General features: G+C 40.1%; 1 protein-coding gene across 1 annotated transcript; it reads right to left on the reverse strand.

Annotated features, from left to right (window-relative positions):
• Positions 1 to 1,928: 1,928 nt before the first annotated feature.
• Positions 1,929 to 14,395, reverse strand: LOC104627081 (poly [ADP-ribose] polymerase 1; the record flags this gene model as incomplete). Its single annotated transcript, XM_010295187.1, has 11 exons — positions 1,929 to 2,759; positions 4,299 to 4,413; positions 5,521 to 5,582; positions 5,968 to 6,095; positions 6,394 to 6,546; positions 7,080 to 7,178; positions 7,913 to 8,041; positions 8,446 to 8,568; positions 9,380 to 9,463; positions 12,787 to 12,915; positions 14,200 to 14,395. Coding segments are annotated over 11 exons (1,300 nt in total), but the record flags the coding sequence as incomplete, so codon positions are not given.
• Between the last annotated feature and the right edge of the window lie 1,415 nt (positions 14,396 to 15,810).

The following is a 15,810-nucleotide window of genomic DNA, read 5'->3' on the forward strand; positions in this document are numbered from 1 at the left end:
CATTTAAGAACGAGTACAACTCTTTATGGTATTGAGAAAGTTTGATGTGCCCAGAGGTCTTTTTCGTATATAAATTATTTGGTGGTTTGTTGTTGTTTTTTTTTTTCTTTTTTTTTTCTTTCCTCTGATTAGAAACAGAGTAGGGGCAGATTTCATTAAAGCTGTACCAACTGATTTAAAGACTGTTCTATGGCTCAAGTACCCGGCTGGATGACCTGTGCTGTATTTTTTTCTCAACCACTTCTTTCCTGCATGAACTTGGGCAAGTTGCAAACAATTTACACTGCCAATCAGTAAGCTTAGCCTGGCTTCCTTCAGCTTACCCAGTTCATATGAACTGCATGGACTATCTTAACATTTGCGAGCCATCGTACAACAGAGCCTCCAGCCATGCTAAATAACGATAAAATGGTTAAATATTTATAAGTTGCTGCTTTTTGTAGTTTAACATTTAGATCAGAAGTCATTCCTCAACATCCCTCCTCCAAAAAAAAGCAGAGGATGTCATGGGACCTGATGTCTTGACAACTTACTCCTTTCAAGTAGTTTTGACAGAAATGGGGCTACCTATTCATCCAGCTCTGCTTCGTGCACATACTCCAGAAGTAATGCCTTCAGCAGTTGTCACTGTGCTGCTCTTCCCAGCCTGGCCCCGGGGAGAGGCTGTCTGCATGCCAGGTCACAGCGGCACCAGTGCCTGCTTTCAGGAGGAACAGGTCTGCTCTGTGGTCAGACAAGCTGGCAGCAGAAGCAGCGCCTGAATTCCCATTAGATTTCACCACGAACAGTCACACCAGGGCTCTCCTACAGTACCCCAAAGGGCACCTGCTGCCTCTTCAGAAAGTCCTGTCCCACTTTATCTTTTACTGCTGTGTTTGCGAGGCTAGAGACAGCTTGGAATATACTTGCTTGTGCTGCAATTATAACTGAGCACTACCTGCACATCGTAAAGCACTCCTTGTGCTGCTTGGGTTTGAGCAAGAGGGAACTTTGAGCCACCTCTGGTACAGGCGGCAGAGGGAACATCAAAAGCATCTACCTTTAATTCCTGGTCCCAAACTGAACTGTAAGCTGTTTTTTGGTTTTGGTGGTTTGGGGCAGGGGGGCAGAAATCTGCCTCACAACTAAACTGAACCAGTTCCTGTGTTCTCTTTCACAGACTGACAAGATTACACTTAAATGACTGACCAAAAGTTTCTGTTGGAAGCAAAACAATGATTAGCCACTGGTTAAGCTACTGAAGAACCAGAACTTCCTCTCAAAATCCATTAGCACCAACATCAATTGATCCTTGTGTTGAACTGTCCTCAAGCCATACGACTTGCCCAATCCTTCCACATTTCCTTCTCTCCCAGACAGCAGCTTTGTTTTCCATCTACCACTCCTCATCCTTCTCTCCTTCAGGGATCCTGGAAAGAGCCGCACCATAAGCAACCACTTTGGCTTTGAACTCCTTTTTCAAAAGGCACTGGGATGTTTCAACGTTTTAGGAAACTGATCTGCTGTTTCCACAGAGGTTACCAAAGACTGAGGCTGCAACCGTCAGAATGAGCTTGAACTGTCCCTTCTTGGGAAGGGAACTGTCATAGCGGAGGAGATACTGAATGCACTGCCAGTGCAGAACTGTCCCCAGAGATTAGCCAACGTGCCCTAATAGCTCAAGGAAATCAGTAATTTTTGAAGAAAAAGAACTGATGTTGCTCCATAGTCAAGTACTCCCATATTGCTCAAAAGTATTACTGAAAGTGAGAAGTAATAAACATCACTAAACATTGAAATTACTAGTTCATATAAATGTTTCAAGACAGGGAATTCAAGACTACCCAGAGTGGCAGACATCACTCCAGATCATGAGTGAGTGAAAAGCTTGAGCCCAAACTCACCTTATGGCTTTGTTAGGACTTCAATCTACAACAACCAACTTACAGCACGTTGAAGGTAGATATATAAAGGAGGTTTATTGGGGCTAATACTAAGTTCAAACAGCCACAAGTTCATTTTCCATATTTACCACACCAACTGTTGACAGATGAAGTCTCAGTGGAAAGTCCAAATTTTCATTTCACCATGATTTCCTGAAACGTGACTACAGATTTCAGTATTTGGCATTTGATCTTCATAGAGAGATACCACGTTTAAGAACATTCTACCAAATATATTTAAATTATGACTCAAAACCAAAACAATTTGGAAATTTTGAAACATAAAGCTGTTAGTATGAAATTAGCTTTTATTTTTTACCTCAAAATAAATGCACATTTATCATTTATTCAAATGAAAACTGAAAAAGGGTATCTTAAACAAGAAGGAACATTAACAAAGCTAACACCCTCAAGCTCCTTCTCCTGCTATTGCCCAGCTCTGTTTGGCTAAAAACACAAGGCTTGATTTTTTTTTTTTTTGTCAGTTTGGTCAATTAAAAGAAACACTTGATAGCCCCAAAATTAGAAGTGATATAAAACAAAACCAGGTACTCGTTCTCATTAGAATTCAGGTCCATGTGTTGCCACACATTTATATAAAACTTTCACTACGTGTTGTACTAAACAGGATTTAGTAACCGCTTCTGCAGTCTAGCTCTTGATATCTTGGTAAGAGAAGTCAATGCATAAGCATGCCAGAAGTCAACGCTATAGTGTAACTACAGTATAACTCTAACAGGGCTTCTAAATACTGTTCACCAGAGTGATGTCTTATAGTTGAATTTCAGTTTCAGCAGGTACTTCAGATTTACCTGAGCAACATCATACACAATATATCTGGGAAGAATGTTAAGGAATAATTACAGTTGTTGATATTAACAACACAGAAAAACCTCAAAACACAGTCAAACTTCACCTTTGCACTTTTGGTAGCTTTGAAGCTACCGTACAGATGCCAGTGTGATTAAGCAGTTCTAACAGCTCAAACCACAAATCTTTAAATTTGAGTTGTCTTTGAATCTGAAAATGTTTTATACAATAGTTCGAAACATGCAAATAACAGTCGTATGGAGAGTTAATGCTGATGCAGCAGGAATCCTGACTGACAGGCAGGTGAACTGACTTAGATATGGGGCTGTAGCTCTTGAAGATTATTTATTGTCAGCCAGAGCCATAACACACAACATCTCTCTTGCTATTTAAACAGTGGAGCAACATAGCCTAGATGAGATCTGCAGTTACAGACCTGGCATCTACAATTATAACTGTAGCTCTGTTGCTACCTTTCAGCACAAACTCATTCATGTCCTCTTAATTTCCCACTAAAAAACCCAAACTGGAATCAGAGAGAAGAGCTCTACAGTGGCTGGCAGTGCTTGCACATTCTATGACTGTACTGCACTATTTTGTTTTCTCAGAAGACAGTCCCAGCTTGCCTATTTGTTTCTCAATGCTTTAGGCCTCAAACTTGCCTCTAATACCAATTTTAGATGAAAAGCATTCCTGTTAAACACAGTGTAAAACAAAATGAACGCACATCATGTTACCTCAGTTAGCTATTATTATTCTATTTTATCATCTGACCAAGACAGATGCTGTATTTAAGAAAACTCAAGACAAAAACAGTATTGCCATGAGTTCTGTTGTCAACACTGCTTGTAAGAGGAAAACAGCTTACCAAGAGAGAAGACAGTTTCTGCACAACCCAGAGGTTGTATTAATGGGTTACTTACTTCACTGGCAGTGAAGAGATTATCTGGGAGCTTAGATATCACTTATGACCTCTTATGATTGTTGAGCACACATTCATTTGGGACCACGTCTGCCTAGAACGAGGCTTAACTGCTATATCTCTGATGAGCATCTGAAGTTTACCTCAATACTTGCAAAGGGTCTGGGGAACACAAGAAAAGCTGTGTGATGAGAGATTCCATCAAACCACAGAGCTGGCTCCCCCACCTCCTCCTCCTGAGCAAGCTGGCCAGCCACAGCACGACCAGGAAGAAACCAGACTGGAGTGATGTGAAACCCACAGGCTGCATTCCCCTCCCCTTGTCCTGGCACATCTCTGGGCAAGACACTACTGGGCAGCATTGCCTGGCCACACCAGTGCCTTCAGGTATTGAGTCCTACTGGGACAACAGCTGTTTGCTGTGTGTGTTCTTTCCTTTTTTTTTGCAGAATGACAATTTAAGTGTGCAACTGTACAATCATCTCCCTTGGAGAAGAGACTCTAAACTGTTGGCGAGTACTCTAAAGCAGATTCAAAAGAAACAAACCACAGTGTGCCAAAACTCCTGACCAACGTTAGCGAAGTCCTGCAAAACCCAGCAACACTCTGACACAGCATGCAGCCAGCATAATAGCAAAGGATACTCATTATACAGAAGACAGGTATCATTAATTCCTGTTGAGATCCCGTTCCCTAAGGGAACCTCTACACCACCAAGGGTGGTAGTCGCTGTGGGATCAGGTGCAGTTTTGCCCAAGCCTAGAAAGGAAAAAAACCATTAGTTACAAATCTAGAAGGCAAACACAGACTTTGCACATAAAGAAAATTACTCAGACAAATATTACTTCATATATATTTTCAAATGCTGACCAAGTGCAAAAGTATCTTAAAAAGAACACCAAGGATACAGTCTGTTTATTCAATTCAGCATCACCACAGTTATGGTACTCGTACTCTGCTACATTAAAAGTCAGAATTTTAGACTTTTGGCTGTTAATTGTCTAATCTGTATGATCAAAGCTAAAACAGACCAGACTTAAAGCTCTCCTATCCTAGGTCCATCAATGAAAACATGCACATTGCAGCAGTTTCAGAGAAGTATAACAAACCAATTCTTATTCTCTTTAAACTCTTCAATACAAATCTGGTTTGACATCCATAATAGTGTGAGCAGTATGTATTGAAAAAGATGCTAAATCACATTTTATTCTATTTTAGGCAACTGATTTTTTTAAGCCTCTCAAAATGAATAGTTTCAGAAAAGCCACTCATTACTGAATGTTACTGCTCTCCGCTCTCCCATCTCGGTACAGAAGATAGTCATGATTACCATTTCTTTTGCTTGAATTAGAGAGCTAAGTCTTTTCTCTCATCATCTTTTTCAGTACAATATACTGATTCTTTTTGCAGATAGAAATGTAATGAGAACAGCTGTTCCATCTGAACTTTTATTCTTACATTTTTCCTACTCCCCAAGCTTCTAAGGCACTTTGAAAGCTACACAATTATTCTTCTGATCTATCAAACCTCTCATCTTTCTTCTAAAGCACATAGTACTGTTATGATGAAAGCGAGTAAGACGTTGGAGAATGCACCTTACATTTTCTCTTGTGTAATATCAAATGAAACTTTCCTCCTGAACTTCAGGCAACACATTAACTTCAGTCTTAACGTTCCAAGTGTACTAACTCCCATCTCAAAACAACACAACATACACATACACAGATGCAACTATAGAGCTACGTTATGCAAACTCATAAAGGAAGTACAACTATGAAATGACTATAGTTCTCTTTGATAAGCAGAGGGCCACAAGGTGAGTTTGCCATCAATAACAGATTACCAGTGACAACTACTAATGCTTACCTTTCACACTGTGTTTTCCCTTGGGCAATTTTGTTATGTGAGAAGCATTCTTTAGCTCATACCTGTACAGCACAAAGAACATGCAATAGCATTTTACATTTGTCTTAAACTATTTTGGTGGAAAATCTTTTTTTTTTTTTTCAGGTTTCACTTGATGGTGAGTTAATATAAAGTTAATTTATGTGCTACTCTTCTGAATAGTCTTCCTTCTTTGTCTTAGTTACTAATTTTAATGACATTGGCATTTAGTATAAGATTGTAGACCTGCAACACTGATTCTTTTTTCCCCCCACGAAATAGCTCTCATTTTAAGAAAAAAGAAATCTTGTTTCTAAGGGTCTACAAAGTGCTGTTTCTTCATACTGAAGAAAAGGCTTGCAATTTAGCACCACCTTCTACCACTATATGTTAAGCACATTCAGCAAATGCTCTTCATAAGTTACTTACATATTTCCAAGGGCAACTTCTCCCAGTAGTATTAAGCCTATGGGATCAGCTTGAGATGTGTGACAGTAGTTGGCGCTCTTGGATACCATGTCTGCAAAATAGATGCCCTTCCCAAACATGTAGCCAGTCTACAAGCAGCAAAAGAAAAAAAAAAAAAAACAGAAGAAGAAAAAAAAAAGATTGGGACAATAACACAAAGGCAGCATTGAATCCACCTGGCTGGCCTCCCAGGAGAGCAAAGCTGCAACTCAAGCTCTTGTGGACACCAGTCAGCAACACACTCTGGATACACAATGTTGCCTGCAGGCTGAGAGGTAACACTGAGCCCTCCCCACACAGAAATTCTCCCGTATAGGTGTTCTCTGACTGTGGCTGTCTCTGGGCACACGGATAGAGGCTGCCAGAGAAGCTATCTGTTTAACGTACCACAGGAGCTTCAGGAGGAGCTATCCGGAGACCCTGTGAGAGGATACCAGCAAAGTTGGTGGTGCGGGAACCGTGCCACAGCAGCTGGCGATTGTGAAGCTGCTTAAATGGCTTGTAACGCTGACTCTCTCCTTCACGCTCAATCCTGAAGATCTTCAGTTCAAAAAGATATAGGAGAAAAAGAACAACCAAGCAAATAAACTGTTACCTTCATGCAACTAATCGGATTTAAAAAAATCATCCAGTCTGGAATATATAGTAATCTGCTAGGAAAATTGATCTGGATGGTTTTTAGTTTTTGCAGTTTGCTATGTCATGCTAGCAAAAAAGAGGTAGCGTTGATCACACAGTACTTGTTATTGATTACTTTTCCATCTCCCCTTCTGCATTTTCACGAGATCATAGTTTTCTGAAAAATCATTCAATGAACTAAGGCTCAGTTTTAGATTACTCCTCCACCTCCTTTTCAAGGCCAATTGAATTAAAAGCAGACACCCAAAGACACCTCAGTAAGCTTAGACTCATCTCTGCCTAGACTTTTGCTACTCTATTTAATAGCAATTGATCTATCAAACCATCCCTTCAACAAAGGAAACTAGATAAGCTACTCAAAAATAAAAGGAAACTGCAAACAAGTAAGTTGACTTAGAATGACAAACTTAAACCCCAGTTATTGCCCAGCTTACATCCACGACTTTGAGGTCATATGCATTGTGAGTAGCAGCATGAGTATTTTTCACATATTGTTTAATAATCTTGGCTTCTTCTGAATCTTTGTCAACAACCTGCAAAGAGGCAAACGAGAGAAGTTTCTTTAACATACAAACTCGCAGGCTTCTTATAACATGATGGTGCCCACCACACCCTTGCAACTCCCCAGTTTAAGTCTCCTTTATAATTTAGGTGGAAATTTATTCCCAGCTACAGAAGATGTTCAGGTACACAGACAGCACTTGTCAGAGACAGAGAGGAAGGCACATCTGGAAATTGAGATGATTTCCAACTCCCCTGCTCAAAGTAGGGTCAGCTGGAGGAGGTTGCCAAGGACTGAGTTCAGTCAGGCTTTCAACACCTGCAAGAATGGAGCCTCCACAGACTCTCTGAGCAACTTCTTCCAGTGTTTGACCACCCTCACAGTAAACAAACAAACAAAACCAAACACCATCAACAACAAAAGCTCCTTCTTTTGTTTAAATACAATTTCCTGTACTTCAATTTGTACTCATTCCCTCTTGGACTGGAAACCACTGAAAAGAGTCTGTCTCTGCCTTCTTTACTCCCTTCCCCCATCAGGTATTCAGAGACATTGATAAGCTATCCCCTGAGCCTTCTTTTCTCCAGGTTAAAGCGCCCCAGCTCTTTCAGCATCTCCTCATACAACACATGCTCCAGTCCCTTAACCATGTCAGTGGCCCTTCATTGAACTCATGCCAATACATCTGTCCACTTACAGTTTAGGCGATTTGTTATATTCCAAAACAACAGGACATCAGTTTGTATTCACAGTCATTTCCTTTACCTTAATATCAGTTCGAAGTTTTTCATAGTTGATGTCAATTGGGTCTTTATCTCCATCGTCATTTCCACCTCTGAGAAGGCTGTAAGCAACCTCAATATCAAGCAAGTTGTCCAACATCTGCACTTTAGCCTGAAGAATTTGAAGATGTTATTTTACTTGTGCCTTTGACATGTTCATGACTCTGGAATACCCCAAATTGTAACAGTGTATGTGGATCACCTGCCACACATCGCCATCTAACAACACAACACTACCTTTTTTTAATATATGTACACTTAAATATACTCAAATATACACACACATATATACAAAAAATATACCATACTATATAACATGTCTTCTGATACCTTATATATAAAATTATTTGCATATGTATACACACATATGCACATAAACATACTCTGAAGAAATACAAGCTTAACCTCATGAAAGCATGAGGTTAAAGTAAGTCTTAAAACCTCACAAATTCTCTTTGCTAGATGTCTGATATCAGACCTGTTGCCTGCAAACAACATACTGTTTCCAGTCAATACCTGAATGTATTCTAAGTTATTTAGGAGAGGTGGTTTCTTCATCCCAAAGTCATGAGGGATCAGGGTATAGAAGCGGTTGGAGAGGTCCAAGATCTGGGATTCTGAACCACTATCAGAAACTGCCTACACAAGAAAACAAGCACCAAAGAAAATTACTGAGTAAGATTAAGTCTCCATAGCAAAAGACACACACAAGATACTTGAGGTTAATACACAGAAGCAGATGTACAAGTAGCATTAATGCTGGAACTCTCACAGAACTAAAAAGGGCAATTCTATTTAACTGTTTTGCATGTAGTAAGTGACAGTACTTGTACCAGAAATTCTGTGTATTTCTATGTGAGAAAAATCTAATGGGGATTAGATTTCTGGAAGACAAAATAAAGACTTCTGGATACAGAAGGGGTGCACATCCTTGGCAAGGTTCTGGTCTACTCTAACAACTGAAGTAAAACTTCCCCTATCTATGCTTTGCCAGGGAGCCCATAACAAAAAATGGGGTATGCTGGTACACTTTTGCAAGCTGTTCAGGCAGTACTGTGTAGTGATTCTTGGAATGGTCCAGGTCATGATGTGTAAACACAGTAATGGCATCAAGCCAGACCCTCTCCTGTGTCAACTTTTATTCTCATGGTCAAGCAGACTTCTCGGGTGGAAACACCAGCTTGCTACTAGATCAAGACATCAGCTTTATTTGCTCAACTGCCATTTATGTCTGGCTCAGCCTGAAGTTTGTGCTACAAAAGTGGGAAAGATAAAAGTACTGCTCAAACTGGTACAATAGTGAAGAGAACTAACTAGTTATCAGTGGAAGCCACATCCCCTTCTCCAGTGAAAGAGAGCACAGATCTTTATACACACAGCTGAGCATTCACTCCAAGCCCAGGACAACTTCTGAACTCCCCTCTTGCTCTAACAACTCTTTCATGCTCACCTGCTGAACCTCATTAAGGATGGAGTATGCGCTCTGGATCTGTCGCTTGCTCAGTTTTCCCAATGGCATCTTCTGCAGGTCAATCTGATGAAGATTTAAATGATTAAAACAGGATTTCACTACACTGAAACCACTGCAGCATTCCCTCTCTAGTTTCTAGTGAACTAGTCTCTCCATTCTGGTAGGACTGACCACACGAAGAATGAAAACATTTCAGACTTGGTATTAATCTCTGCGGATCGAGGAATGGTATCAGAAGGACAGTGTACAGCACTGAGAAGACTTCCTAGAAACAAAGGAATACTGCAATAGGAAACTAAGCATGTACGCTAGGGCAACACAAAAATAGGGTACTAAGTATCTGGGTAGAAGTCTATTATTGACCTGCTGTCAGACGGAGTCCTCAATCACTTGAGTAACCATACATTTCAGGCTAGCAAAGAAGCAGACTGAATGAAATAATTATTGTTCATACGATCATCTGTGTCTCTAGGTACAACCTAGACGCCTTCTTCCACACCCTACAATTATCAGGGGTCGAACGCAAAGAGATTATAGGATGCTTCATATTCATTAATGAAAAACCAACAACAAAAAAAGCAACTAAGTTAAAAGCGATGTCTTGGTTGCCTGCATTTATCCACTGATTCAATTTATATGTTGCTTTTGTTTGTATATTGGTGGATCTTGGGAGAGTTTTGGCTTTGCAGTTGTCGTGGTTTAGCATTAAATCCTCGCATAGTTAAGGACCATCTGAACGCAAGAATGTTTGACAAAAGTCAAGTCCAATGGAGTCTTTTGCAAAGATCATACAGACACCCTCTGGACTCTTGACAGTACTCACCGTACACCCGGCAGGTCAAAGTAGCTTTTATTTAACTTGATGGGTTTAAGATTCAGCTCAAGGACAGAAGATCCTATAAAACCATGTATATCATCATACTGTCTGGGTAAGTTCCACATTATTTATTCACTATGGAGCTAGGAAACTCAGCTTTATGCAAATCTTCTCTGCAAGGTGAACTCAGAAGGCTCTTCCAAGCTACAGACTGGTGCGAAAGCCCTGAAGTGATTTTGTATGGAGAGTTCCACCACGTACTGGGCTTAGAAGAACTTTCACCTTTAGCTGCAGCTAAGCATACATAAAGCCAGATACTAAGAAAAGCCAAGATGGAATGCAAGAGAAAAGACAGACTTCAAAACTGATTATGTCTTAGGGACACGAGAGTCACAAAGCCAAGATTAATAACCTAATGAAAAACAACTTGCAATAGATTTGTAGCTCCCAAACTTTTGCGGCCAATGCTTTCCTGTTGAGTACCATCCATCCGTATTATTTAATTATTAGCTGAAAAATCATAAAAGACACATAAAACGGGCCACTTAACTTGGATGTGCAGAATAGCTGCAGACACCTATACTAACTGAAGTTATATAAACCTATAAACTACCACATATAGACACTAACACCTATAAACTACCACATCCCCCAACAACATGACTGAGTAATGTATCTCTTACAGAGCCCACATACAGCCAAAGGGCTGGAATTTGTCTTCTGTGAGTCATGGGAGGTGAACAGAGCCCTGCAGAGCTAATATAAAGCTAAACTGCATCCAAAGCTTTATCGCTAGATGCATCAAAAGAACACAGCAGTCAAGGGGTTGGATCTAAAACATCAGCACTGCAATTACTGCCAGATGCACTGAGGGTAACATGAAGAATTAGCTCCACATCACAGATGTGTGTACTAAGGTTGTCATGAGAGGCAAGGGAGATGTTTGCCTTCCATGCAGGCAAGAGAGGACACAGCACAAGAGTAGACTGAGCCCTCTAACTATGTATGGCAATGACATAGGTAATTGTAATAAACTTAAATAAAATAAAAAACTTGGTGAGGTAAAATTCCTGAAAGCTAAGTTAGAAGCAGGAAGATAAATACATCAGATAACTCTATTGTCATGTAATGGAAAGACTAAGAATTTAGTTTTGCAGTTTTGGCAGACCGAGAGTGCCTGGATGGAATGAAATACTTGAGATCAGGATAATTAAAGGAATGAAGGAGTCGTTTTCAGAGGATGCACAGAAACCTCTAACTAGGAAAAACATTATTTCCTCTAACGGAAAACAGCTGTTCGGCAGAAACAGTGCAGGAAGATAAATCTCATAGGAAGACAGGCCCATCTGGACTCCCAAGTCACCTATAGATCTGCAGCTGCTGTGAATTAATATAGTATCAACAGACTTCTACAAAGCCAGAAGACATCAGATGATGATCAGTTCAGAGTCTTCAGCCAGTTCCAGTTCCACAGAATTGTAAGTATTTTAAAAGACTTTGATGTAAAGAACCACTGGAGATACAGGGGAACACAGTTAACCCAAGGTACTACAAAACATTGGGCAAGCTATCTGAAGCTTTCAGATAAGCTGTACGGAATGGTGCAAAGCCTGTTCTGAAAAGTAGATACACAAAATACTGACACAGAGAGCAAACAACAGCTGCTTAAATATGAACTCTTAGAGAAGGATAACTAAGCTGGCTGAAGAAAACTGAAGCTTGTTAGTTAGAATTAACCCAGTTTGAATGGCTGCATTCAAACAAACTGCAGGATCTCTGAACACCAATAAAGCTGTTTCTAGGCAAGGAGAGACAGACAATACAAGGAGACCACTCTCTGAAAGCCTGTTAGAAAAGCAGATCAAAAAGTATGCAGGAAAGAAGAATGGTTGAAAATAGGGTATGATTAGAACAAATAAGAAATACAACAACAACAACAAAATCTAGAGTTTGGCCCCATTCGTAAGAGGATCTGGACTTCGTCAAGGCACTTCATTAGTGCACGCAACTGGCAGCATTTCTCAAGTCTGAGCTGCATGTTCATTTGCTATCTAAATTAGTAGTAGTGCTTACCCCCCAGCCCCTCACCAAGTGTGGTTCACTGCTCAGGAAAAAAAAAAAGTGCCTCCTGCCTCACATTACCAGCAAACTGGCTGTGTTAATATCTTAAGAGCATTCAGTGAACAGTGGTCATGATGCATCACTGGAAAAAAAAAAAAAACAAAAACCAAACAATAAACATAGAATGACTACTGATACCAGGACCAGCAGATGAGTTTCTCATAGGCTTGTTAAGTTGAAGATGCTGATACAGACATTCCCCACTGAAGAACAAAGAATGCACCCATGTTTTAAAAACTGCACGTACCATAACTAAGTTACTATTTCCAGTACTTGGCAAATTCTGGTCAGACTCTTGTCCTTATTTTAAGGCTGATCTAAAATTCACACTGACTTCTGGGAAGTATGATGCATAACGAATTGCAAAGAACTTGCTTCTGGCTGCATACGTATCATGGAAAGAGAGAAATGAGGGTCATGAGTGAGTAACATGAACATGTGTGGTCACCTCAAATTCCACCATTGCTTTCTTCATGCTCTCCACATCAAAGATCATCTTAATAAGGTCCTGGATTGGCTTAGCAAGTTTTGACTTAGTCCCAGCACCCACTGTCAGTTTCCTGACAGCTTCTTCATCCTGGGAGGTAAAATTAGAATCAGAATTAGCAAAATCACAAAGGATAAAAGTAACAGGCTGGTTGCCATGGTAACAACTCAAAACCAATTTAGTGTATGCACACTATGACTAGTCTGAAGTTCATGGGCAGCGTGGCACATTGCTGTGACATTTTGGAACAAAGTGGGTTTAAAAATCTACCTATTCAGTAATTTGGCAAGACATTTCAAGAGGTGGCACTACACAATTTAAGTAGAATTAAGGGAACAGGAACTCTGTGTGCATCTCTGCTTCACCTCAAGAGTATTAATTTTTCTGCAAGCGTTCTTCTGCACAGAGTCCTTGATGTGAAAAAATGACTGTTTACTTTGTTGCTTTTATGACAAAAAAGATATGTAATAACCAGTTTCATTAAGTTTTTGTAATAAAAACTGTCACGGATAAGTACAGGAATCATCAATTAGCCACAATTTCATCTAGATGCTTTCATGGATAGAGCGCCGCACCAATAAAGCATCTGCCAGGTGCTTCAGAATATCACTGTACATTGCAGTGTAACAGACGCTTCGCCACTGCAATATTCAAATTTCCAGAAATAAAGCTAAGAATCACGTACTTTGCACTGAAAGATGACATCCGGTAATTTGGCCACAGAAAAATGCAATGGCTTGAAAAATATGTTTTCTGATATCTTTATAGCTATTAACAGCATTCAACTGTTTCATCTGAAAATAGTTTAAGTTATGGGTATGCCTTTAAATAAACATACAAACCCCCACTGGGCAGAAGGAAGAGAATTCTTATTTAGCTTAGCTGTCTAAATAGCCAAATCTTACTGGCAATGAATAATTTCTCTTTCTCAGCCTGCTCAATATGTGCACTAAGCAGAATGCTGCATAAGAATTGCTTCACCATTTGGTAGGATTTTAGACGTTGAAGACAGAGAAGTATCTATTTTAAATAAAAGAAAATGGTGTTTTCAGACAGGATGTATGTGAAAGGACTGCTAAATTAAGTTCAGATTCACATCTTTAAAATTACAAAGTAAACAGGGAAGAGCACTAAAAGGACTTCAGACTTGACAATAGGAAACTACTTAGTTTCCCAACACATCTATTTTCATTCATGAAACTCATCAATCTACAGCTCACTCTCTGTAGCACAGAGAAGATACAATAGTTGCACCTGCACTTCATTGCTCAGGTTTTTTAAGTGTAAGTGATCCAACAGTGAGCACTGAACAAAACAGCTGAAGGAAAGCAGCTGAGCAATGCTCCACCTCATACAGGGACATTTCAGACTTACCTGTCCATAATCTATTTCCAGTGGGTAGAATTTTTTGGGATATTTAGTGAAGTTCTTTGAATGCCAAGAATTGCCAGTTTTCTCTTCATACAAATTCAGGAAGTGTTCAACAGCATCTTCTTTTGACGGCATCTGCTCCAGCTTGTTACTCCCAATTACAGTGCCCACGCGACCCCAAGATCTGAACACCCAGTATCTAGAGAAGTGAAACGTGAAAAAAGAACAGACATAAGATACTTTGGCTCTAGATCTCAGTCCAAATGAAACTGATCCTGCAACAACCATAGGACTACATGCAAATCAGCTATTTGCATACCATTAATTGTATGGAAGACATTAACAGCAACTGCAGGCGAGCAACAAAAGAGCCACCACAGAGCATATGTCCAAGAACTGGTGTGAAAAAATGCCCAGTGTTAGCACACCAGACCTACAGCCCTGAGGGAAGTAGGAAGAGAGACGCTAACATCTCTTCAGTCTTAATGCTTCACAAATATGAATCTTCAGACTATTGAGGTCATATATTTGAAAAAAGAAAAACACAATGCATCTTTAAGCCTCAAGTCCTAGAGTTGAGATTTCTAGAGAAACCAAAAGTAACTGAAGTATTTGTTTATATTACTGACACCACCTTGGGTGAGCTTCTGTAGTATTTATAGAGATACAATAAATCAACCTTTCCAATATGTCAGGCACGAAACACAGGCACTGATATCCCTCCACATACTGAATCACAGATCCAGACAAACCCCACATACAAGAGCCAGCAACAAAAGCTTATTATGAACATAGTAAAGTGGAATAAACCCAAAGCTGAACAAGGGTTCTTGCTGATAGTCATTAGCTCCCCTGGATTTCTGTGTGTCCCTTATGTGCTTGAGGGAGGGGCAGTTTAATTTTAAAGAACCCTCTCAATTTCTTTATCTTCAGTAAAGCAGCCACTGGACAGCTCTCCCATGCGTCTGATGAGAGTGGAAAGCTAAACACATGATCATCCCCTGACCACTGCAGTGCATTTTGTTAAGTCTCAGGGCACTCAATTCAGGACTATATCGCGGTAGAACAGCCAGAATCTGGTTTTGTTTCCCAAGGTTACAGCTCTGCAATTAGAAGACAGAAGCTGGAAAATATGGGAAAGATTCCCAACATCACTGACTTTACATGTGGGGTCTTGATGTTAGAACATAGGAACCTTCACCAAATTCTGCTTCTGTATTTTCAAGGACAGCCATCAGTCACAGAGCAGTGTGGCCCTCCTGTTAGGCAATTAACCCAGTCCTAAAGACATCAATTATATGTGCCTCCCTCATCCCAGGATGCAGGAATGAACACTACCAGATGCAATTCTGCAAAATTACTCACTTCTCAACTTATTTTGCCAACACTGGAAAGAAATGTTTCCACACCAAGCACAGATCTCCCCGGCGGTGGCCTGTTGTTTCGTTGGTTTATAGTTTTGGGGGTTTTTGGTGGTTTTGGGGATTTTGGGGGTTTGTTGTTGTTGTTTGGGTTTTTTTAAACATACCTATCCGTTATCTCCTCAAAGAGATTTTACTCGTACTTTGCTTTTGTAATGCCAAAAACATCACAGAATCACTAAGGTTGGAAAGG

Source organism: Phaethon lepturus, unplaced genomic scaffold (assembly GCF_000687285.1).
Source record: "Phaethon lepturus isolate BGI_N335 unplaced genomic scaffold, ASM68728v1 scaffold54090, whole genome shotgun sequence".
In the NCBI taxonomy this organism is placed as follows: domain Eukaryota; kingdom Metazoa; phylum Chordata; class Aves; order Phaethontiformes; family Phaethontidae; genus Phaethon; species Phaethon lepturus.